Raw genomic sequence first — 24,329 nt, forward strand, 5'->3', positions numbered from 1 at the left:
AACCTTAAAGGGGGGAATTTCCCCCTGGTTGGAAACCAGCGAGCTAGTGGAAAATAAACAAATAGACTTTTGTTGTTTGTTGTTATTTCATTTCTTCTTGTGACTGGTGGTGAAAAAGAATTCCATGCATCCCATCAACCCTGGCTGATAATGTCTTGGTATTACCCCTCGCATCGGTCAAATACGTGATTAAGACTTTATGAATGGTAGATGTAGGTGGTACGCGAGCACTGCATAAATACTCGAAATGGTACGTGGGTGGAAAAAGGTCGGGAACCACTGCTGTAACTGTAACGGCATAATTTGCTACATTGACTAATTCTGAATCTGGACAGCGCATGGGTGGTGCGTAGGCTGCGTAATCGGGGTGTATTATTGAATAGGCTTAAAAGAAAACGAATTTCCGATTCAGTTTATACAGCCAAACAATAACAGGTAGGTTTTATGTTTTGAATCCAGGCAACTTTTCGTGGGCCGCTGAGAACAGCCCCGCGAGCCGAATTTGGCCGGGTCTGCCGTAGGCCCATGTTGATCGCGAATTCACAGATACGCCATTTCCACTAGCTTGCGTATCGTTGTACTACAGGTTTCGTATACTGAGATACGACCTGTAGAGGTTACAAGGCTTCCTCATCGCAGGGGCGTATACTGTCAAAACTGTAAACCTCGTTGAATAATTGACTCTTGTAATCGCAGGAAGCGGATTATTTCAGTACTTGAAAGTATCATCACTAGTGCAATTTTTTGACATGTCAATAAAGTCAAAATGTTGTCAAAATTGTAGCATTAGGTCACAAACTGTCAAAATAGTTTACAAAGTAACAATATTTTGTAACCTGTATTTCGTTTGCATCGTAGATTTTGCACTGTTGGTGAACTTATCATTTGACATTTTACAGCTTGTAGCCTACTTTATAGTTCTACCGTTGTAGACGGCCCATCGTCTGGTCATTTTGAACTCTCTACTAGTTGCTCACGATTACCCCTGACGAGTGTCAGCCGAAAATATTCGTGTTCATTTTAATATGAATATGCTATTCAGTGTGACTCATTAACATTCAGACGAAACAAAAAGGTTGACATGGTGTTATGCTCAACATATACCGCAATATCCTAACTGAAGCAAGACTGCGTGGGCATTGCATGGTTCTTATATCAAGAAGCGCATGATGAAAAATTCTGATGTAGTCGCTATTGTCATAATGAAGCAACACGGTATGTCACCAACAGTGTACGCACAACGTCAGTGCTGTCAACTGCTGCTGTTGAAGGTTCTTTCTCCATCCTTGGCATGTGACAGTTAGCCAAGTCACGTACCCAGCTCAAGCGTCATAGTAGATGTTGAAATCAGATGTTGATAATCGGCTAGGGATTTTCACAGACTCTTTGTGCGAAAAAAGTTTCTAATCTTTATTACAAATCAAAAGTAACAAATGATCTGCTTAAGACGTTTATACATGCAGAGAGCTTCGACTGGCTGCAATCTGTACACGCCATTAACGGGATTATAATCTGGATGAAGTCAGCAATCAACGTTGTACGAAATGAACTGTCGAGTAAATATTTCATTTGAAGTTGAACACATGATAATAACCCATTCTTGTCGCTTGTCCGGGGGCTCGAAGGATGAGGTTTGTGTGGTACTCTAAAGAAAAGAGAAACACTGGTCACGCAAAATCTGCATTCCTATCATGCCGCTAAATATCATTCCATTTATTCGATACCATTTCCGATAACATATTGAATAAATGACTCCTCACACACCGGACGCCATTCTTCCCTATAATAGTGTTATCCACCGTATGAATTTTCGCATGTGGCAACTAGGGTTACATTTAAAACAAACGGCGTTTTCAAAAACTTTCTTTGAAACATGTTTTAAATTGTGGTTTAAACAAAGGCTTAAAAAAACACAATTGTGTTTTTTTAGGTTGTAAAATTATGCCATAATTGTGTAAATACTTCCCAAAAAAAAACATGTGAGCCTACGGACAATTACCACCCAATATAGCCGACGTATATCGATATGGGATGGTTGGAACTACGGATGGTGCGAACTCCTGAAAGGTTCAGGTTCGTGTGAACGCGAACATTTTTGAAAGGTTCTGTGTGATGCGAATGTGAACCTCATATGACGTCAAGTAACGTCATAGTGCTAATTCTAACCCTGTATTTCAGTTAATTGATGTATTAATGTACGTACACGATGCCTAGCGACAACTTAGGCCACATTATGCCACAATGCTAAATTACATACTGACTTTTAACCGTCGCCAAATGTATCAACTGGAGCAATCAAATGATATAGGTTAATAATCCCATAAAATCAATATCTTCTGTCGCTTTGCCAGCAATTTTGACGAGGACTTGCAATGGAACACTGCAGGCAAAATTATGGCAAGGTCTATGCTCGTTTCGTGTTTCATTATGCTGGCAGCGCCTTGCATAGAGTGGTCTGACGTTGAAATACAAAGAATTTAAACCCTAGATGTAATAATGACATGATAAATTGTAATATATTAATAAGATTCACAGTGCAGAGCCTACCAAGGTTCGTTTGTGAACGTGAAGCTCTATATTTCCGAGGTTCACACACAGAACGCGAACGTGAGCCTCACGTTCACACCATAGCTAGTTGGAACCCTCAAAATAGTCGGTTCAACGCAATAGTACAGATATTTCGTCAAAGGAGCTACATTTACCCTATATTTTCAATTGTCAATGTGAATCCACTATGATGTCACAATTGATTATTCTTAATCAGGGGTCGCCAACTCAAAATGGTTCGCGGGCCACTTTTCCAAATTCCTAGAGGCCGCGGGCCGCATGACATCAATATCGAGATAAAATTAGGCAACGCAGATCACCTCTAGATGATAACTCTACGTTATTAGAATGCTGTGCTCTCTAACATGGGCGACGGTTATGGCCAGCACAAAAGAAATAATATTTTATTGAATAAACACAAATACAACAAAAAGTATCATGATCATCAATTTCATTATATTTTGAACTATGAGCTGTACACGATATCTGACAACACACTCTGTACCCGCTAAAACAGGGGTGGCCTACATTTTTGCTATTCACGGCCGCGTTTCGATTACTCATGTAGCCTGCGGCCGCATACCGTTGGTTAGTCGTGATAAACTAGCTGGGTCAAAATACCCACGTTAAACTGTCCATGTACATTGCCGGTACCCTCCGAACTAATCTATATATGCATATCAGCTTACTATGCGCACCGAAATCGTTAGTAGTTATGTTGTAAAGAGCCACAGGAAACCGTTCTGTAGTCGCGCGAAGCGCGAAAAAATTTTAATATTCATGAGTGAATTTCGTCAAAAAATATTAGTATAGTTTCACATATTACTATAAAATATTTATCCTTTTTCGGCCAATGTGACCAGATTCACCGATAGAGCTGATGCAGGGGTATCTTCGGAAACTTAGAGTAGTTATTTAAAGTGTCGACAGCCGCATAATTTCCCTTCTACTGCCGCAGATTGGCCACCCTGGATTAAAGAATCAATATTGGGGTTAGCTAGACACGGTAGGCCTACTTGCTAGACAACTATCTCCTCGTAAAGCATGGTCTTTTGGAGAGCCCGAAGTCGTTTTTCAAGCGTCTCGGTCTTGGCAGTGGTGGGCCATTGCATGTCAAGGCAATATGCCCATTCGTACCAGCAAATTCTTCATCCATGGAATGATATTATCATGCCGAAGCCGTATCGACTAGTGAGGAATAGTGATATTGGACACATAGAATGGCTTACTTTGAACCACAACAACATCATGTTTAAACTGAAATCAATTTCAGCGTTTCAAAATGATTTACTAAGCGTTTTTCTGAAATTTTTTCAAATCAGGTCGCGGGCCGCAAAATAGGACCTCGCGGGCCGCATGCAGCCCGCGGGCCGCGTGTTGGTGACCCCTGTTCCAAATGCAACCCTAGTGGCAACCCTAACCACGCGTTTACGAGATAGGCACTGTGGTCATTTATAGGCAGTAAAGCATTGACTGTACCAAAATCAATCTACTCTCTGGTACACTTGATAGGGTATTGATGTTTGCAAGTATAGGATCAACTCACAATCACAATAAGTATGCGGGATCACAACAGAATCCGGCTATAGTTGCCATAGGCTTATTGACAGAAGTTTATCGAGATGGATCACGGGTAGCATGATGCAAAAACGTATGCAAGATTTACTAAACGATTACTTTAGATTAGTTGAAAAAAGTCCAGGTCCAGTGCAACGGTACGTCTTGCGTATGGAAGATGTAACGGGGATTGTCATCGCAACCGGATTGCGTGGATGGAGTCCAACGATATCCGCTTGGACGAGTGACCCGTGACCGTTGGCCACTTGATCATTTAGTGGGACTCAAAGCTATTTTGGGAAATTATGAATTAGAGTGTTTCCGCCTGATATTCCCGAAAATAATTTATATTTGCCTATATTCGTGATCGCCATGAGAAGCCTGTCATGGCCGTCATTGGCTGCAGGGAATTGGGCGCGCTCGGTGGTGAAATTATAAAAATCGCGATAGGTCGGTAGGTCGCGTTCATTGCCGTACATATGGGGTTGGGGTTGAAAATCGAAGGCCATACGTTTAAAATGCGAATTACATCTCCAATATTTATCAGTTCGTTCGCAATTTCATGAATTCGTATCATGCTGCTACGTTTCTACCAAACGGATAGCAGCAGGCGCTTATGGTCACCCCTACGCTAACTCTCCCACAATAAATATGTACCGAGCATCTCCGCCGGGACTCGAACCCGGAACCTCTGGATTAGAAGTCCAGCGCGCTATCCATTGCGCTACGGAGACCTGTTTGTCAACACTTCTCTCGTTTGATTCGTCATAAGAGGTTCGGAGCCAGTCGCCGTGCATTTCAGAGATGAGTAATTTGAGCATGGATTAGGATTAGGATTTGAATTGAATATGGATTTGAGATTTATTTTTAATGGATAGGATTTGGACTGGATTTTGTCCTTCAACGATTTTACGAAGTTTGCAAAGTTATTACTTCATGTACTTTTACACTCATAGAAGGTTTTATTTCTTTTCACAGTATTACATAGGCATAAGATGTAGGCTATAGTTTTTTAAGTAGAATTTCAAGTTTGAATCGGATTAGTATCAGGATTCGGATTTGAGACTTCGGATTTCGATAGGATTAGGACATGGAAATTAAAAATCCGCTCATCTCTGGTGTATTTTTATCGTTTGCTCTGTCATAAGATACTCAGACCAAATCGCCGTGTATTTATCTCAATCGCTACTCATATCAGTGCTGGAAATTAGAGAGAATCGGCAGAACAGCACACCGATCCGCGATATGCTCAGCTTTGCACCATCCGGATGCAGCAACGTACCGGTTTTGACAGGGAACGAGACCTCGATTTTGACTTTTCCGAAGTTCCTGACTTAGCCTAATTCATTAGTAGTATTGGGAAGACAGGAAATTAAACTTCCACATGAAGTAATTTGGAGTTGGTCTGAAAGCTATTAGTTCTATTCGTACTCAAGTAGAATTTCCCGTCATTACTTCTACTCCCACTTGAGTAAGTATTTGAGTTATTCGACTGCCTTTGGTTTGCAGGCAACGTTCCTATCAGATTGGAAAAGATGGTTTCAACAGCTGTAATTCCAAAATTGACTGGCACTTGAAGTAAAGAATAATTAAAGTGTATGTCATGGTAGCGAGGCATGTCGGAAGTGGAGTGTTGCCTGGACTGGAGGGAACAATAGCTCCTCAACTGTTGAATTTAGCGCTTGTGACACCGTCTGCATGTGTCACAATACTAGTCAGCCTACAGGATTACCGGACCACGACCTAATATATCGATATCGCCTTCCCCTCCTCATTTTGTCGCTTGCCTTTTATATTCTCTGCTTTACTTTTCATTCAGTGTGCACGTCTCTTCTCTACTTACACCTTCCTGTCATTTCATTGCATCGCAGTTTTGTGGTGTTTTGAAATAATGAAAATGTTATTAAACTGACAGGGTTTCAACCAAGTCACAAGGCTCCGAGTCACAAGCCAATTTCATTTTTATAGTTTTGACTCGAGTCAAGTCGAGTCATTTTCAACTCACCACTGAGTCAAGTACAAGTCCAAGTCATCGCGCAGAGTGTCGAGTCCGAGTTATGGTATTTTGACTCGAGTCCGAGTCCAATTCATAGCGTTGACTGCTCAGTTTCGAGTTTAAGTCTCGTTAAACCCACTTTCTATAACTCTGTTTGGTGATATCGAATGGTTCGCATTTATAATATACTAATTTCATCACTTTTACCAGTTTCTGGTCGCATTTTCCAGTACCAGTACTAATAGACGACATACCAGTAGTGTGGTTACTTTATTATTATTCCAAATTACAAACAAATGTCGGTCTTGGAAGTCAGAGTCTCGAGTCATATGACTTGGTCCGAGTCATCCGCAATGACTCGAGTCCAAGTCGAGTCAATACACAGACTGACTCAACTCGAGTCGAGTCATTTCCGCATTTTGAGAAAATGACTCGAGTCAAGTCCAGTCATCCGAAAAGTGCGACTCTAGTCGGACTGGAGTCATTACAACCCTGTAAACTGGTACTGATACGAAGCTCCAAATAAAATGCTGATGATTTCTATATAAATACTCTAATATGGTGTCAGTATTAATCACAGATGTAGTCACAATACGTGTCCAATATATCCTATTAAGCACTAAACTACCAATCTGCATTCATATATGTAGCCCACATCACCTATAGGATATACTCACCAGGACATGGCTGTGTATTGCACTGTTCATAGATGGTGCCCGATCCCGTAATTCCTTTGCACCAGGACAAGCTTACTGGCTTGCCACTAACCAAGCAGGAGCGGCTCCATGTCTGTGAACCAACGCCGCAAGACTTGCTACAACCGCCAATTTTCTTCCATGGGCCCCAATTACCGATCACTAAAATATGACAGCGGCCGTATTTACTGATTGCTGCTCTAAACATACTTGAAGATATAATCACAATAAGTCCTTAATTTGGATATAGGTAAAGCTGTACAAGTAGACTAACTTTTCGCAAGTAAGCCGTTAAATTTTGATAATCGATTTGTGACGGAAATTTCTGATATGACCGTCGTCAAAAGCGAGGATTCGTAAGTTAGCAATTGTCGCTAAACGACATTTGCCTCATAAAATGTGTAGCGGTTTGATTTAGTAAAATGCTTTCGTCTCACTTCAGATAATACCTGTAACTGTGAAAACTCTGTGACCAAGATAAATGAATAATTCTGCATTTTTTGAGTTATGATGGAGGAGGTGTCCGTAACTATGAAGCGAATGATGGACGACTCAATGTCATAAGAAAGTTATGATTATGACGCAGAATCTATAGGTGACATCCCAGCCTCCGCACACTTTCGATATGTGATTTTTCAAATGTACAACACTACAAAATGAATATCGACTCATCTGGTGCGGGTGCGGATACTATCTGGGCGAGCACTTGCTTTGATGGAATTATACGCTAGTTAGCACTGAATTCTTGGTGAGACCATAGTGTCCTATATGGTGTGGACACAAGGAAATCTCACGGCTCAGGGGAATTGGTCTACCTGCGTCACATTTTCCATTTAGCTAAAGGCAATTTGACGGTAACTTTTGACGGCTTAACGAGCATCAATTTTAAAGAAACGGGTATCAATCGAAGGCTGCCGCTGTACTGATTACGACAATATTTAATTCGCTCATGGTCCTGGAACTCCAACAATCAGTCTCGAATTTTTCATTGTTATGGTGAGAGGCAGAGTGAAGCAACAATGCTGTCTGGCGAAACGAGAGCGTAGCTGTGGAGCAAATGAGTGACTGCGCGGCGCGAGTGAGTTGTTAGCTGGCGTCCCGGCAATGATACCACTGTAAAACGTCTGACGCAAAAGGTCTCCGACATTGAGAGAAATCCGAATGGTGATTGAAAAACGAGAAGCCAAATTCCAACGTCGCCGTTTAGTTTTATATCCTATATATATTCCGGACAAAGGGCTATATACGCCCAGGCTTGGTAATAAAGAATTCCAGCGAAAAAGAAAGGTATAAGGATTTGGTGGTAACATTATGGAATCATTTGACTGGTCCGGCTCGCCAGGTATCTAATAAAGGATTCAATCCGGACCGCGACACCAGTTTAGTTCGACACCCCTGCTGTAAACCTTTAATCAAAATTTTACGTGCTGCGTTCGCGGACCACGTCCTACCCTTACAGGTCAAGGAAAGGCTAGTAATGTGTGCTCACAATTAACCAAATCGACTATAGAAAGTACCGACACCCGCCGCCAACAGCGCAACGTGTCTCTAGAGCCCTACATAACAAGTGGGCTAAGGCAATCGGTATCATAATAATCTGACATATCCAATGTATACAGCTAAATATCTCTATAAGTCTCCAGTCAACCTCGTTTCGCCAGACAGCATTGTTGCGTCACCATACCACTCTGCATAACAATGAAAAATGCGAGACTGATTGTGGGGGTTCCAGGGCCACGAGCGAAATACCAAATTTATATTTGCGCCGTCAGTACAGCGGCAGCTTTCGATTGATACCCGTTTCATCAAAATTGATTCCCGGCAAGCCGGTAAAAAATTACCTTCAAATTGCAATTAGCCAAATGGAAAATATGACGTAGACCAATTTCACTGAGTCATGAGTTATGCGTATGTCCACACCATATAGGACACTATGGTTAAACCAACTAGAATTCAGATGATACCTGGCTATCCATCTCATGTCCAATAGGTTGATATACTTACAGCACGCAGTCGCGCGGCAACGCCTTGTTCGAATTGAACTTCCCGGACAAGCTTCAACTGGCAACCCCGACTGGGACCAACAGGACCGATTTTGTCGCTGAATTCCGATTGAACCGCATGACGCAGTGCAACTGCCCTCATCTCTCCACTCACTCCAAACGTTATCTAAGGCATGAGTAGGTCAGTAGCTTTCGCCTACATGCTTAGTGGACCATTTATTATGCATATTATCAATCGGAAACCCAATATATGAATTGATACTGCCTTCGCGATACCTATATGGCTATATGGAATGGAGAGGGAATAACTAAACTGTTACATTTTATAGATTGTGCAGGCGTATTCAATGCTGATTTTAGTTGGTAACATGACGTTTGATCCTTACTGTATCACAGGACTGCTCAAACCATGCCTCCCGCTACATTGTGTCCTGCGAGTTTGTTCGCAGTATATTCTGAAACCGAACATGCCAACTCTTTATTTCGTCGTACTTGATACTTACAACACGTGTTCTTGGCATTCAATGAAAAAGCGCTGATATACCATGCAAAATGATCGAAATTAAGATCACAAATGTCTATCAGTTGAAACCACTCCCTCCAGAGCCGAATTCCGAAGTCACTACAAGGGTTTTCCCGAGATTCTATGAGACATCATGGATCATGACAGTGATCGATCCAATTTGCGAGGCTGCTTGAAAAGGTAGTCGTTGTGACTGACTGTTACTTGAAACAAAAGAGCCAAAAAGACTTACACCTAGGGATCGTGAGCAAATGCGCAGAGAAAAACTATTCTTTAGGTAGAGCAATGGGCACTTTCCCGACATTTTGAAATTTAACATTGTGACACCGTTTGTCTGGGCCGTGGTCACCCCCAAACTCACATAATGTAAACTCCTATTACTACTGCAAGAACATGTCAATGTATAATTCATTGATTACTTCGACTAATCATAGTTGATAAACAAATCTTAGTGTGGCAAAACGATATGCTTACGAGAACAGGACTGGGTGTTGCACTGCATCCGGAATCGGCTCGCTCCTGCGAATCCTTTGCAACGGGAGAAGCTTACTGGCCGATCATTAACCAAGCAGGAACGCCTCCATATTTGCGAGCCAGCGCCGCAAGATTTGCTACAAACGCCACTTTTCTTCCATGGGCCCCAATTACCGTTACCTGAAAATGTTTTAAATGTCCTAATTAATGCCGACAGCATGTTCACTCAGCGAGTGGTTCCAATTCTGGTTATATAATTTGAAGAAATTATCACGGTTCCAGTGTTTGAACAGTAAACAAAAGTTTTGTCTCCTCATAAGCGTAATACATCCTAGTTTATAAGTCGCAAGTCTAGTGGAGGTGTGAAATAAGGTTGAAAAACAACTGATCTATTTTATTATAATTACAAATATATTCAGTAACCGTGGCAAGAGAAGTAAATAATCGCTTATCGTGAGAGTCAAAAGTAAGTACATACAGCTACCTGATTTACCTGAACATGGGCTTACAAAGCATCGCCTGGAGAACTGAACGCCGCATCGAACGGATGGCAATTGTAACCATGTTGGTCTTGCGTGACAGGTTCTCGTCATTATTCCGCTTCCACACGTTTCCGAGCAGGCCGACCATGCACTCCACTGCGTGTTTATTCTTCCTTTGTACCAAAGAGCGATTATGAATTCATATTTGCGAATAAATCGTCAAGTTCCTTAAAATCTGGCAATAAGCTTCGCTCGGATCTGAATGTCGGGCCGCAATATTCAGTTTCTGGTCGGTTCTGGGTCTTAGTCGTGACTCGTAATATAATATTACACTGTTTTGATCGGCTCGAATTGTCAATCGGGAGCCAATGTAAATTCTGTAATATATTTGAATTCATCTATTTTTCATGATTTATAGGTATTGTATACATACAAATGTTTTTCTGACTGTGTTACGCGCAGCGGTAAATGGTATTTCATGTAAGTGATTCCAGATTACCTTACATCTTAAGACTATCTCGAATAAGCGGTGATGCCTATAAATTAATTTAATATTTCTATACAATATGCGTTATGTTCGAGGTTAAGTCATTAAATACTTGCTATTTTGTTGGAAGTTTTAGCATTGATGGGATTAGTCCAGTGGCTCTTAACCGGCAACCTGTGTCCCACAGAACACCAGGGGTTCCGTGAGTCAGTGTTGGGGGTTCCGCGGTGGACTCATGCGTATGATTTGCGATGATATGCACGTCTTCGCCACCATTGGTTGCAGGTAATTTGCACAATCAGTAGTCAAATGGTGAATGTCATGGTGGTAAGCAGGGCTTTGGAGCCGGAGCCCCGGAGCAGTGCATTTTTACCGGAGCTGGAGCCGGAGCTCTACATGAAATTCAGTCGGAGCCGGAGACGGAGCTGGAGCCAGTTATTTGAGGGGTAGCTCCGGTTCCGACGTATATTTCATAAGATGCTATTATATATGCAACAAACATATCTGCTGAGTTCACATAAATTCAACAGCAGGCCTTCGCGAAATTAAGAATCGTTTCCTCTTTGGCGCTACCTTTTCCGACTAACCATATGTTCCTGGGGATTTAACAGCAGAGCAGTCGCATGTTCAATGTTCAATTTTCATACATTAGTTCCGAACCTCGGTATGCGAAATATGCCTGTGAATATTGTGGGTATTCGGCATACCCGCAATTTCATCATCAGCACAACCTTGTTGGCCAATTGTATACGGCTCGAAAATAATGATCACTACGTATTACGCGAAATGGGAGAGAGGATAAAAACGTAATTTCGCTGCACTTGTGGATATGACAAGCACGAGCTGAAAAATTCCAATTCATCGTTGCTATGAATTGGATGAGCAAATACTCGTTCTTTCGTGATGGGGCTGCGAAATTGGACAGGGTCATTAAGTATGCAATTATGCATGCTATTTGGAATTCATTACTGTGCATCATCGTCATTCACTCCAGTAAAGATTTTCGAGCGTAAATAGGGTATGGCAGAAGAGTAGCCCAAATCCCCATGGTATTTTATGTTGGAGACAAATTACTGATTTGATACGCGATTTCCAATTTGTAATCATCTGTTTCGTAAACTGTTCGTGTACCACATAAAATAGTACATGGAACGCTCTCTCATTCGAAATTACATGCTGGTGATTTCATATTTTGTGATACGATTGTGTTGATATACAATGTTCTTTCCAATTCTCTACTAGTTGCTGACGATTACCCCTGACGAGTGTCAGCCGAAAATATTCGGGTTCATTTCAATATGAATATACTATTCAAACTTGTAAATGTGCAATGTGCATACTGCATAGTTTAATTCGTTTTGGGCATGGCGCAATGTGCATGGTAGAGTGTTTAATTCGATTATTCGATTCGTTTCAACGGGAAAATATTATATTCCGATAAACTTGATCGACACCGGATGGACTGGTAACGAGTGCATCAATATCGAACGTCAAACCATTGGCCATTTGGTACAAAACGATTTTCTATAGATCACGTCGTTATATCCGCCCATATTGCTCTTACTGCAGTTACAGTTGAATAATAATCGCACATTTAAAGATTGAATTGAGCTGTATGGCTTAATGTTAACCAGTACAGTGCCAGTGTTAAAACGCCGCATCAGAATTTTAATGCTGTACACAGCAATGGCACGGAGTAAAGTGCGACTAGTGCAACTATGATGTTATCGACAATTGGCAAGTATTCATTATGTCGTCACAAGCCGGCACGGCGGCACCTATGTCTTCGTTGGTGCATCCGATGTTACTGACGGCTGACAGACTCTAGATTACTATAGATAACTAACCTACGGGTAAATTAGTAATCTATATAGACCAGAGGTGGCCAACCATTTCGGCTAAAGGGCCACATGAAATTGACGAACGAGTGCGTTGCCCACTAGCCGCGCCAGGCGCGTAAAATTTTCAAAGTTAATATTATTAATAGTTGGGTATATTGCGAGTCGACTGTATACCGCCCGCTGGGCTCAGCTTGCAAGGACAGGACTATTCGGCCTCTGGACATAACGATATCGAAGATTTCCGCTAATATACGACAATCATTTTGTGCCTACATTTCATCGTCGACGATCTTTCTGCGACCGTAAACGCGAAAATACTTTCAATCGTAATTGCGAATATAGTTAGACTCAATCGGCTAAATCAGGCGTTTTTTTCATTTTCAGGTGGGGGTAGGCTACAGAGAAAGAAATCGTCTGACAATTATTACTTTTTTAGTTTATTGTAATGTACGACGATTTACTAAAAATGTGACTGCTGGACCCTGGATTTGCCAATGCGTCGGAACTGATATTTTAGTCATCAACATCCCAAGTATCGCGGCCATACTAATTATATTTTTGGTTGGCCTTGCAAGTTCACAATCTGAGCAATTCATTTCGATAATATGATGGGAAATTAGCTCGCGGGCTACTCAAAACCTTTTCGCGGGCCACATATGGCCCGCAGGTCGCGGGTTGCCCACCCCTGATGTAGACAGACACCTTCGATAGTTTTCAGAGCCAGAGCCGGAGCTGGAGCTGGAGCAGTGGTAATAATGCGGCTCCGGAGCTGGAGCCGGAGCTAATGTATGATAGAAGAAAGCTCCGGAGCTGAAGCAATGCAAATTTACGGCTGCTCCAAAGCCCTGGTGGCGTACCCATGGGGTTAGGGTCAGAAACCGAAACACCATCCTTTTGAAATACCAATTCTACCGACAATATGCATAAGCTCAGTTGTAATTAATCAACTGGCCTCACACTATTGCAATGGTTCTCAACCATTTTGTCTTCGCGTCCCCTTTTGGACTGTCACAGACCTCCTCGGACACCCTCAAGTTTTCGTTCAAAATTAGCTGAATTATCGTGCAATCGTCATATGTGTTGTGCTATGTAGACATTGGGTATAGGTATTAATAGTCTTGAAAGTCCAGGTCTTCGATTTGATATGAACGAGTGCCAGAACGATCTCAACAATACGTCTCAAAACAGCAATATGTTTGTATCAATAGGCTATTTGGCAATTAAAATGAGTTTGCACTGTAGGATATTTTATTCCAGACGACTATTCTAATATCATGTAAGTCCTGAAGTTTTAGCAATTATGAAGCAAAACTGTATCATGTTTTCGCTAACTTGAAAATATTTCAAATTAATTATGCCAATCATTTTAGAGTTGAGAACCACTTCGCTATTGCGTTTGTACTGAGCAATACGACACTTTGCAAAGTGAAGCCTTGCGTTTCTAAATTGCTATCTGAAAGGGAGCAGCAGAAATCACACTGATTGGCAATAGACATTCAATAAAATGGTTTCGTTTTATGTCAAAATTATATTTCAATAATTTTTGTCTTTTAACACTCTGTTGTCGGACATCTCATGTTGTGTACCAGTAATCTATTGTAGTCTACTACAGTTAGATATGTATTGTGGTAAATTTTTGTTGTTGTGACTCAGCGAAAATTTGGTGTTCTGCGGGTTAGCAAAGGTTGAGAACCATCGGATCACACAATTTATAAACAAATCGGTTTGAGATTATGACATTACCGCATGTTTCAAATCAAGTAGCCTACCTGTTTTTGGTACGTGAATCTGGCTCAAATCAAACTTAAATATCACAGACGGGTCCGAACCATGTGTACATATGACTTGAGTCGATTTCTACCACAAACCTGTTAGCAATTTGTCAAGGGTCAGGTTTCAACCGTAACCGGTATCGGTTTTGTCCCCTCGCATATTGAGCAGGGCTTTGGAGCAGCCGTAAATTTGCATTGCCCCAGCTCCGGCTCCGGAGCTTTCTTCTATCATACACTAGCTCCGGCTCCAGCTCCGGAGCTGCATTATTACCACTGCTCCGGCTCCAGCTCCGGCTCCGGCTCTGAAAACTATCGAAGGTATCTGTCTATATCAGGGGTGGGCAACTCGCGGACTGCGGACCATATGTGGCCCGCGAGAAGGTTTCAAGTAGCCCGCGAGCTCATTTTCCATTATATATTATCGAAATTCTGTTATATTATCGAAATTGATTTGCTCAGACTGTGAACTTACAAGGCCATGCAACCAAAAACCGCGACACTTGGGATGTGGATGACTAGAATATCAGTTCCGACGCATTGGCAGATCCAGGGTCCAGTCACATTTTTAGTAAATTGTCGTACATTACAATAAACTAAAAGAGTAGTAAAATTAATCTTCACGCTTCGCGTGTTTAATTGTCACACGTTTTCTTGCTTTGTAGCCTACCCCCTGCTGAAAATGATAAAAACGACCGATTTAGCCGATTGAGTCTAACTAAATTCGCAATTACGAAAGAAAGTCTTTTCGCGTTTGCGCTCGCAGAAAGATCGTCGACGCTGAAATGTAGGCACAAAATGATAATCGTATATGATCGGAAATCTTCTATATCGATATGTCCAGATGCCGAATAGTCCTGTCCTTGCAAACTGAGCCCAGCGGGCGGTATACAGTCGACCCGCAATATACTCAAGTCGGCCCGATTTAACAACTATCACAAAAGAACGAGTAGTTGCTCATCCGATTCATATCAACGATGAGATGGAATTTCTCGGCTCGTGCTCGTCATATCGACTTGTGCAACGAAATCACGTCTTTACCCTCTCTCTCATTTCGCGTAATACGTAGTGATCATTATTTTCGAACCGTACAATTGGCCAACAAGGTTGTGCTGATTATGAAATTGCGGGTATGCCGAATACCCACAATATTCACAGGGATATCTAGCATACCGAGGTTCGGCACTCATGTGTGAAAATTGAACATTGAATATATGACTGCTATGCTGTTAAATCCCCAGGAACATGGTTAGTCGAAAAGGTAGCGCCAAAGAGGAAAAGATTCCTAATTTCGCGAAGGCTCGCAGGTGGATTATGTGAACTCGCAGATATGGTTGTTGCATACAGAATGGCATCTTATGAAATACGTCGGAGCCGGAGCTACCCCTCAAATAACTAGCTCCGGCTCCGGCTGAATTTTATGTAGAGCTTTGCCTCCGGTTCCAGCTCCGGTAAGAATGCACGGCTCCGGGGCTCCGGCTCCGGGCTCCGGCTCCGGCTCCAAAGCCCTGATATTGAGCCCTTGATTTAGTAAAATTCTGTATTGAAGCTTATGTGATGTTATTGCCGTCACACCCGAATACAATTTTTGCATGGTAATTGTCGATCAGGATACTAATCATATGGGTACTATTTAAGAGGTTCATCCTGCTGCATGATCTTCACTTTGTTGAGAGTTCATGTATGATTTTTGAATAAAGGTTCGCGGCATTCAGCTCGACGTAATTACCAATTGGACTTTAAGGTCATGATTTATGGTATGGAATAATTGGCTATTTTCACAAAGACGCGATATATGTCCAACGTCAAATCGGCTATTAAATACGTAATCACTGACTGTTAATTATAAGGGTGATCAATTGATGTCGTGTGAGAGGAAATGAAGATCTATAAATACAAATGTATGTATGACTGGACACCTTTTCCAATTCAGTGGTCAGAACTTAGCATACCGTTTTGGCTCCGCAATACGGTTGCCGAAGCTCGTGCCGGAATTACAATCTGACCGTTCAGAATAAAGACCTCTGGTAAGACCTCTTAAACAAATAATGTTTATCTCAACTATGGCTCACTGTTATCTGATAATTTCGCAGAAAATATAATTACCAGGTTTCATTGGACAAGGTCCGACAGAGCATTGCCTGGAGAACAGAAGTCCACATTCAATAGACCTCAATTGAACCCGACTAGGCATTGACTGACAGGTTCTCGTCATCGTTCCATTTCCGCACGTTTTTGAACAGCTCGACCATGGAGTCCACTCGGTGTTTGTTCTTCCTAAGAAATCAAAAACATGAATGGATAGATACATTGGATTTTTATACATTATAAAAATTATAGACTATAATAGTACGATTACTGTAACCAAGACACAATAATTAAACACTGCATTCAATCTACAAAGTAAATCTATAGATTATTCACATACGGAAACATCTTTATTCAAAGTTTTCCCGCTAGTTGGTACCATAGATATATGACTGCCGTAGGCCAACGGTTTCGGAATAGGCCTAGACTAGAAGCTTATATCTGTGGAGCACAGAAATTTATCATTTGCGTCATTATGCAAGGTATTAAAATGCCAACTCATGATGTCATATTAAGAGATCGATCTTCCGACATATTTTTCTGTAATCCACTATTTCTTTTGCTGTTACTGGCTGTAATTCCCGGTCTGTGTTTGCATTTCCTTTCTTTGATAATGAAACATGATGAAGCCTTTCACTCAACTGCCGTGATTTTTGAACTTGTGTCATGATTATTTCCATCTTTTATCATTATTTGATCGTCATTTCCATGGAAGAAGCTATTAGATATAAAAATGTTTGTGGTCACATTACCCAAGAAAAATGTGGGAGGATGGATCTATCATTCCACATATGGAACAAATACTATAGGTCTGGGGCGGGAAACTTCTCCAGCCGGCGGGCAGGATAGCGGAACATGAACATGAGGCGGGCCGGACTCCTGAAATTTTAATGAGTTTCGGGGAAGTACACCCATAAGAACGCGCCACAGATCTGTCCATCCTACCCTGCCGTACCTTTGTACATATAATTCAGAGACGCACTCATTCTTGCAGTTGCGAACTATATCTGGGTTGGGCAACCTATTCACGGGAGAGACCAAATCAGTGATATTATTGTGATAAAAAATATCGAAGTGCATTTGACTTCTAGTCGCACGAAGCGCGAATTTTTTTTAAATAAATGAATAAATTGGATCAATGATATTGGTGAGTGTATGAGCCAAGTGTTTTTTTCGAAAATTTACGTCACGTATAATTATAATTTTGAACATTGATCACGCCATAAGAATATGTATGTATTCATCAGCTTGCCGCATATTATTCACTTCCGACAGGTTCATTCTTAAAAATAACTTGGGTTGGGAATCGAATCGAAGTACTCGAATCTGAATCGAGTATTAATTTTATTGATCCGAGTCGAGTAGTAAACGAGGATTTTTTCGAGCACTAAAATCATACGCTTCTAGTGACTGAAAGTTAATTTAAACGAGAATTATAGTTTCGATACTAATTTTCACTGTTCAAGCCTTTAAACCAGTGGTTCTTAACCTATTTTCCTCCAGCGCCCCCTTTCAAAAATTATCGTGCGCTAGCGCCCCCACCCCCTATATTGTCCTCATTTTTCAGGTTTTTGAAAATGTCCTTTGAGAACGACTAAATGTCCTCCTTTATGGCAATTCGTCCTCCTTGACAGCTTTTAGAGCTAAGAAGATGGATAGTTTCGAGTGAAGATGGACGTAAATGATGCTAAATAAGAAATCGTGTTTCGACTGTAAGCGACGACTTCTTTTAGTCAACCAACGTAAAATTTAGAAGAAAAACTGCATTTCGGGAGTAGAGCCTGAAACTTGACTTTTATTATAGTCAACCAGCCGAAATTTTGTGGTAAATTTACCATTTTTTTCCGGATTTTACTCAGGCATTATAAGTCTGAAAATTTTGAAAAAGTGTCCACCTATCCCGATTCCAAAATACGTACGGTAACCCTACGTAACAGCACTTCGTCAGTCTCCCTAAAAAGCGATTGTCTTGGGCACCCATAGCGTAATAAACCAAACTTCTGAGGGCTTCGCCCCCAAGAACCGCGTCGCGTGATTTCGATGTTCAGCAAAGTTTGCGTGGCCTGGTCGCCATAGTCGCCAAAATTTTCTATAATGCATGAATGAATAGGTGGTAATTGCATAAACATGTCCAATCCTTTTAGCCCACGTATTCAGATTTACCAGTAGCGCTGAGTGAGCTGTCGTCTTGGAAGATTATTTATGAAAATAAATAAACATATTTGGGCGTGCCGGTTGGTACAATTACTTCATTACATGTTGTTATTTTGTTACCTCTTGTCCGCTAAATAGTCAAAAGATATTGAAACACATAAACGTGTTAGATTTTTGTGCCTAAACGCGTGTAGACGGCGACGCGGACCGTATGATGCCCGCTCCTGCTATAGGTCCTACTTTTTCGATATACCGCTGTATACTATATCTCAGGCTGACGGATTCTGACAAATTAGCTTTACCATTTTTAGAGTCAATATCAACCGCGAATGAAAACAGTGCGAATTGGTAAATGCATCTAGGGCGCATCAAATCGGTTATAAGTAGGGCAATTACACTGGTCAACAAAATGGGAAAAAATTGGGCAGAACATCTGAGAGCCGTTTCTGGAGTTTTCGAGGTTGCTGATTACGAATATCACGTTAGTTTTGACAGATTGGCTCTTTTTCTGAAGATACTTATACCCATATAAAAGCCCGAAATCACTGTATTTACCTTTGAATATTCCCCTTGCTAGGAAGAAAATCTTTGTTTTTTTTTCTAATTTTATACTGCGCATAGATATATAATTAATTAACTATGAAGAACCCTCATGTCGTTCACGGTCATTCTGTCAATATTAACATGACGTGATGCGAAATATTTGTTTGTCAAAAAAGCAGTTTGTCACGCCTAAAAATTGTACTTTTGCACAACGGAAATACATATTCTCCTGTATCAATCCGTCATTCTACCAAGATTAAAGTGAAGTATAAAGCTATAAAATTTGTACTTGAAAAGCCTAACTACTATACTCATATGCGTCTAATTTTTTTGACTTGTAAATGAGTCAGCAAAGTGTGCATACCTATAGTACCCTATCCCTATTAAACGAGAAGCTGAAATCTGGTATTTTTGACGAATTACAGATTCGAATACAGATGAAAGATTTCCAATTTCATACTAGATAAGAGTTCACTGCATGGAATTTCTTCTTAGATGAAGTAAATAAAACTTTTTAGATGATCACAAAGCACCCAACTACAAACAGTTGATCCGAAAATTCGTATCTGCATATGGAAAACTTGGAACAAACATGAGCATAAAAGTTCACTTTCTGTTCAGTCATCTTGATATATTTCCTAATCATCTTGTTGATTAGTAAGGGAAGAGGTTCCACCAGGACATCAAAACAACAGAAGAACGATATCAGGGCAGATGAGAATAACGCCACGTTATTTGAGTATCTAGGTGAATACTCATGTACATGACTGGAGTTTACTTATGAACCTGATTTTGACATTTTCCGAGATTTAAAAACTAAATTTTGACAAATGCCTTCAAGTAATTAAATTAGGCATTGTTGCACGTATTGTTAGAATCGTTGTACTTTTGTACATTTTTGGATGGAGCTGAGGTAACTTAGCAAGAATAGAGTTGTTTGCTGCGAGCATTGAAGTTCAGTGTATACTGCTGGAGTACTAGTAACACACGTGCTGCTTATTACCGTTCACTTACTTGTATATCACTTACTTGTTATCTTACCTTGGATACATGAGTTGGATTTGGGATGTAAATGGAGCCAGTGATCCAGTCAACAGATGATTATGAGCTTTTACTGTCCCACACAAGTCGACAGGATAATGTGAAATGCATCATTGATAAATATTTATTTACCCACCAATAATCCACCAATCTTTGGTAAATCTGTCTATGGTGTCACGCAATACCAAATTAGTTTTGTGAAAATCTGTCATTTCCACTCGGTTTAATTTAGCGAAATTATACAAAGATTTCAGTGGTAGCTGATCAATAGAAGTGAGAAATTCTCACTAGTAAACCACTATAGTGATGATATCATTGCATATTCCAACCGATTTTGGTAACCCGCTGCTAGTACGACTACCATCATACAGTCGTGATTACAAAACATCTTACGGAGCGTGAATGTCTCGAGATGAAGTATCAGTACACGAAAAAGCGACGTCTTGCGTGGTTTGCCAGTGAATGCAACGACAGAAAAGTTAATAATCCGTTTCGATTGAACAATCACGCTATTTATGAAATGCGCCGCTGCAGGTGACCGTGATAGGTCAGGTATGGTCTATAATTACGAAAGCGACGCGTCGTATGTTGTAGAGTTGAGGTGGGCGTGACGTTTGAAGGAAAAAGACGTGTTGATATGTAATGATGGAGAGATAAACACGACTTTCAGAGATGCAAATATACAATACAGTACTACGATACAGTTAGTGTCACTAATATTCATAAAAATCACAGTGCAGCAAAAGTACATGCCTCGAGGAGAATCGGTACGTTCTACCGCAACGCCGACGAATCGCTGGTCGTGCTGGACACAACTAGTCCTAGTGTCACTAGAGTTCAAAGTATCAATTTCTATGCCTTCAGTAAGAAATCGCAGACCATGTTTTAGAGTTACGCCGTAGATCACTAATACATATTTTCTCAACGATAATGATGTTATGTTTTGCGAATTAGAAATTCTGAATTAATGATTTCCGATAACGAATTCGATTCCATAGAACTGCCAAGCGCTAAAATGTTTGTCTTCATCTTTTCTATTTCATACTTGCACATAAAACCGTATAGCTCTATTAAACTAAGTAATGAAGTTCTTCGGATGTGAAAAGTTCGAGCCACGATATGTTAATAAAACTCAGACTTCTGCAGTGAAATAAAACATTTTGGAATCACACGAAACGGTACACTTTACTTCATCGTTTTTGACTCCTTTCGGAAGAAAACCAGTGAAATTAAACTGGAGAAAAGTTTAACATAATTATTGGTTTGTATAGTATATTCATATTGAAATGAACCCGAATATTTTCGGCGGACACACGTCAGAGGTACTCGTCCGCAACTGGTAGTGAATTTCGGAGAACTGACGATTACCCCTACCTAAAATATTCTGGTTCATTTTAATATGAATATACTATTCAATTGAACATGGAAGTTCTGTACCTCCATGAAGCTTTTCGATTATTTATTTGTAAATATCGATAGACAGCCTTCGGCCGTGGTGTAGCATATGGGCTTGCTAACAAAATCAAAGATGATTGTTTAGCGTCGAGAAACGTAATGTTTCTCCAATTTGAAAACGTCTGTTTCACCGTTTGCAACAAACAAGGTTATAATATGGGTGGGGCGTATCAAATATTCGGCGCGCCATCAAAAAATCATTTTGCAAGCCAGAAGGGCACGCGTGCAAGGAGTTGCCCTGCAATAATCCATTAGAGTACATTGGTAACGTCATTGTGGGGTTTTTTGACTTCAATTGTCATTTACAGAAGACCAATATTCCTTATTTTGATTCGGTATTTGTAGATTTGTTGCATGTTCCACCTCCGCCCTGTTTACGCGTAGGAATTACTCTGGTTGGAATTCTGTAGTTTATCTCGGTCGAACTCGACACACATATATTGTGGTGTTGCAGCTGTGGATCATACCACGCTATCCCGCCACCTATTGTATCGTTTTGTGGTAAATCATACATCCATTGAACTTATTTACTTACGACTGCCATCTTCCATTCCCGCATTTCGATTATGGATGCATGAAACCAGCTCTTTCCTTTTCGTCCAGTCAATGGGAAGCTTCAGTACTTCGCCTATCCAACATTCAGCTGCCTGCCTACAAGTAAATTCGATGACACGAAATGACGGCCGCCAGAGCTGACATATCAAATTACACACGAACCGACAGAGTGGTATCTCGTAAATTCTTTTATACCAGTTCACTATTTCCTCTAACGCCCCACCGATATTTCCAACGATGTCGCGAAAAGCAGCACATGATTTTACAAACAAATCCAGTTCATTTAAGGCAATATCCTCCCCTTGGAATTCGGCGTTCAATGTTCTCCGTACACCTGCAGTTGGACATCCTGTAAAATATTGTTTCAATGTTACCCAAAATACATATGTAGTGAAGAACAAAATAATCCAATGAACATTGGTCTCCTGATTTCATTTTATATTTGTAACACTGTCTGATTCAGAAAACTAATTTCAAGCATTTGGCATACTTTCGGGTTATTAATGTCCTCGTATTGAAATATCTATTGCCTATTGTCTTCTGACCCCTATTGGCTGTTCTCTCAAATTTTGTGACTAGGTACAGTATTCTGGCATATTTATTCCACAGCGAAAACTTGTCACCTGTAGCTGTTGTCGGCAAGTGAGGTCTCCACATCTAAACTCATTACCGTTTCAATTTATTACTGGAAACAGACAGATACCTTTTGTTCAAGTTAGTTTGTTTGTTTGATATTCATGGTTTTTAGACTACATTTGTCATTTTACACCAGACGAATACTCTATATTTTTGATTCGATATTTACCGACTTGTAGCATGGGCCACTTCTAAGCTTTTCAGAGGACACCGCTTTCGCGGATGAGTGGGCGAATAGGAGCCAAGAAAAGCCTCCAAAACGTAAGCAGGAGTTCTGTACTCGACCTCCGTCGGACTCGAACCCGTAAGCCATTGGTGTGGCAGCTATGGATCATAGCACTACGCTATCCATCCAGTTTTTGCTCTAGTTTTTGCCTGTGTTTCAGAGTGCAATTTGCAATGATCGGAATAGGGCGATTATTGTTGGCACGTATAAATGTTGTTAAAATTATGGCGACATAGGTCAAAACTTCAGCAAAATTGATTTCACCGTTATAATTTTATTGTAAATTGTCTTTCGTTGGTGTCGTAGAGCAGGGGTGGCCAACCTGCCCCTACGGCCGCATGCAGGCGTAGAAGCAAATTTTTGCGGCCGTGGACAGGTGTAATTCAACTAGAATGTGTTGGCGGCCGTCGACATGCAAATTGAATTTACGAATCGATTCTCCCACCAGGTAGCACCAGGTAGCCCGCGAGGACTAGATGAGTAGCCCGCGAGCCCATTCTAAAAATAGGTGGAATAGCAGCATTTACCAATATTCGTCAGATTATTACCATTGAGCTTTTAAATATATAGATTGATTGATTCAGCAATTCTTGTTTAAAACACACTAACATGTAACTTACACATATAAACACTTAAATATATCTTCCATTACAAATAGTAATATATAGATGTATGTGATAGAATCACCAGAAACTCAAGATACGGCGCATTGCCTATACAGGTGACATGACGGAATGCCGTCCACGGTCTTCTTGAAATGGTGGGGGGTTCCGTTACGATAGCTCGACGACCAGGACAATGCCAAAGTAGTAAACAATATTTACTATTCGGACTCAGATAGCCGTGAAGTACTAGCAGATTTTCAGTATCTGTATACCCATTACGTATTGCATCTTTTGGCACAGCTTGTTTCTGTTACACTCAACGCAGTTTAATAAACCATGTTTCTAACTTTCTGTAATCGTTGCTGCTGTCCGGTATAATGAAATCTTGTCATTTTTGGATGCTGAACAGTAGGAGATTGAAATTGTAACACTGCAAAATGACCCCCACCTCACTGTGCAGCAAATGTTTGGTGCATTGTTGATACGGAAAGGTACAGTGGTGTATGCGCAGCAACTATGAAGGTTGCAAGCGTCTATGGTTCAACTTATCGTTGTGAATCAGCCTTTTCGGGCATGAACTTCATCAAAAACAAACACAAAACACGCTTAATTATTGCACATCTAACACTCACTCAGAATTACAGTGTCAAGT

General features: G+C 40.8%; 1 protein-coding gene and 1 non-coding gene across 3 annotated transcripts in view; both read right to left on the reverse strand.

Moving 5' to 3' along the window:
- Positions 1–1,385: 1,385 nt before the first annotated feature.
- The window catches only part of LOC145434942 (adhesion G protein-coupled receptor B1-like), a 45,687-nt gene continuing 22,743 nt past the window's right edge, over positions 1,386–24,329 (reverse strand). The window contains exons 2-9 of one of the 2 annotated variants that reach the window (XM_080312167.1): positions 22,373–22,559; positions 22,191–22,306; positions 16,481–16,651; positions 10,289–10,450; positions 9,796–9,975; positions 8,800–8,964; positions 6,778–6,957; positions 1,386–1,645 (exon numbers count right to left, since the gene is read on the reverse strand). In XM_080312167.1, the coding sequence (XP_080168293.1) occupies positions 1,566–1,645; positions 6,778–6,957; positions 8,800–8,964; positions 9,796–9,975; positions 10,289–10,450; positions 16,481–16,651; positions 22,191–22,306; positions 22,373–22,559 (1,241 nt within the window). In that variant the 3' untranslated portion in view covers positions 1,386–1,565. Of the gene's footprint in view, positions 1,646–6,777; positions 6,958–8,799; positions 8,965–9,795; positions 9,976–10,279; positions 10,451–16,480; positions 16,652–22,190; positions 22,307–22,372; positions 22,560–24,329 lie in introns of both variants that reach the window. The other variant, XM_080312166.1, reaches the window with a different exon arrangement.
- Trnar-ucu (transfer RNA arginine (anticodon UCU)) lies at positions 4,766–4,838 on the reverse strand. Its single transcript has one exon. It is a non-coding gene; the product is annotated as a tRNA-Arg (tRNA).

The sequence above is a fragment of the Botryllus schlosseri genome, chromosome 3 (genome assembly GCF_051294905.1).
Source record: "Botryllus schlosseri isolate E-star chromosome 3, Bs_hap1, whole genome shotgun sequence".
Taxonomy (NCBI): Eukaryota; Metazoa; Chordata; class Ascidiacea; order Stolidobranchia; family Styelidae; genus Botryllus; species Botryllus schlosseri.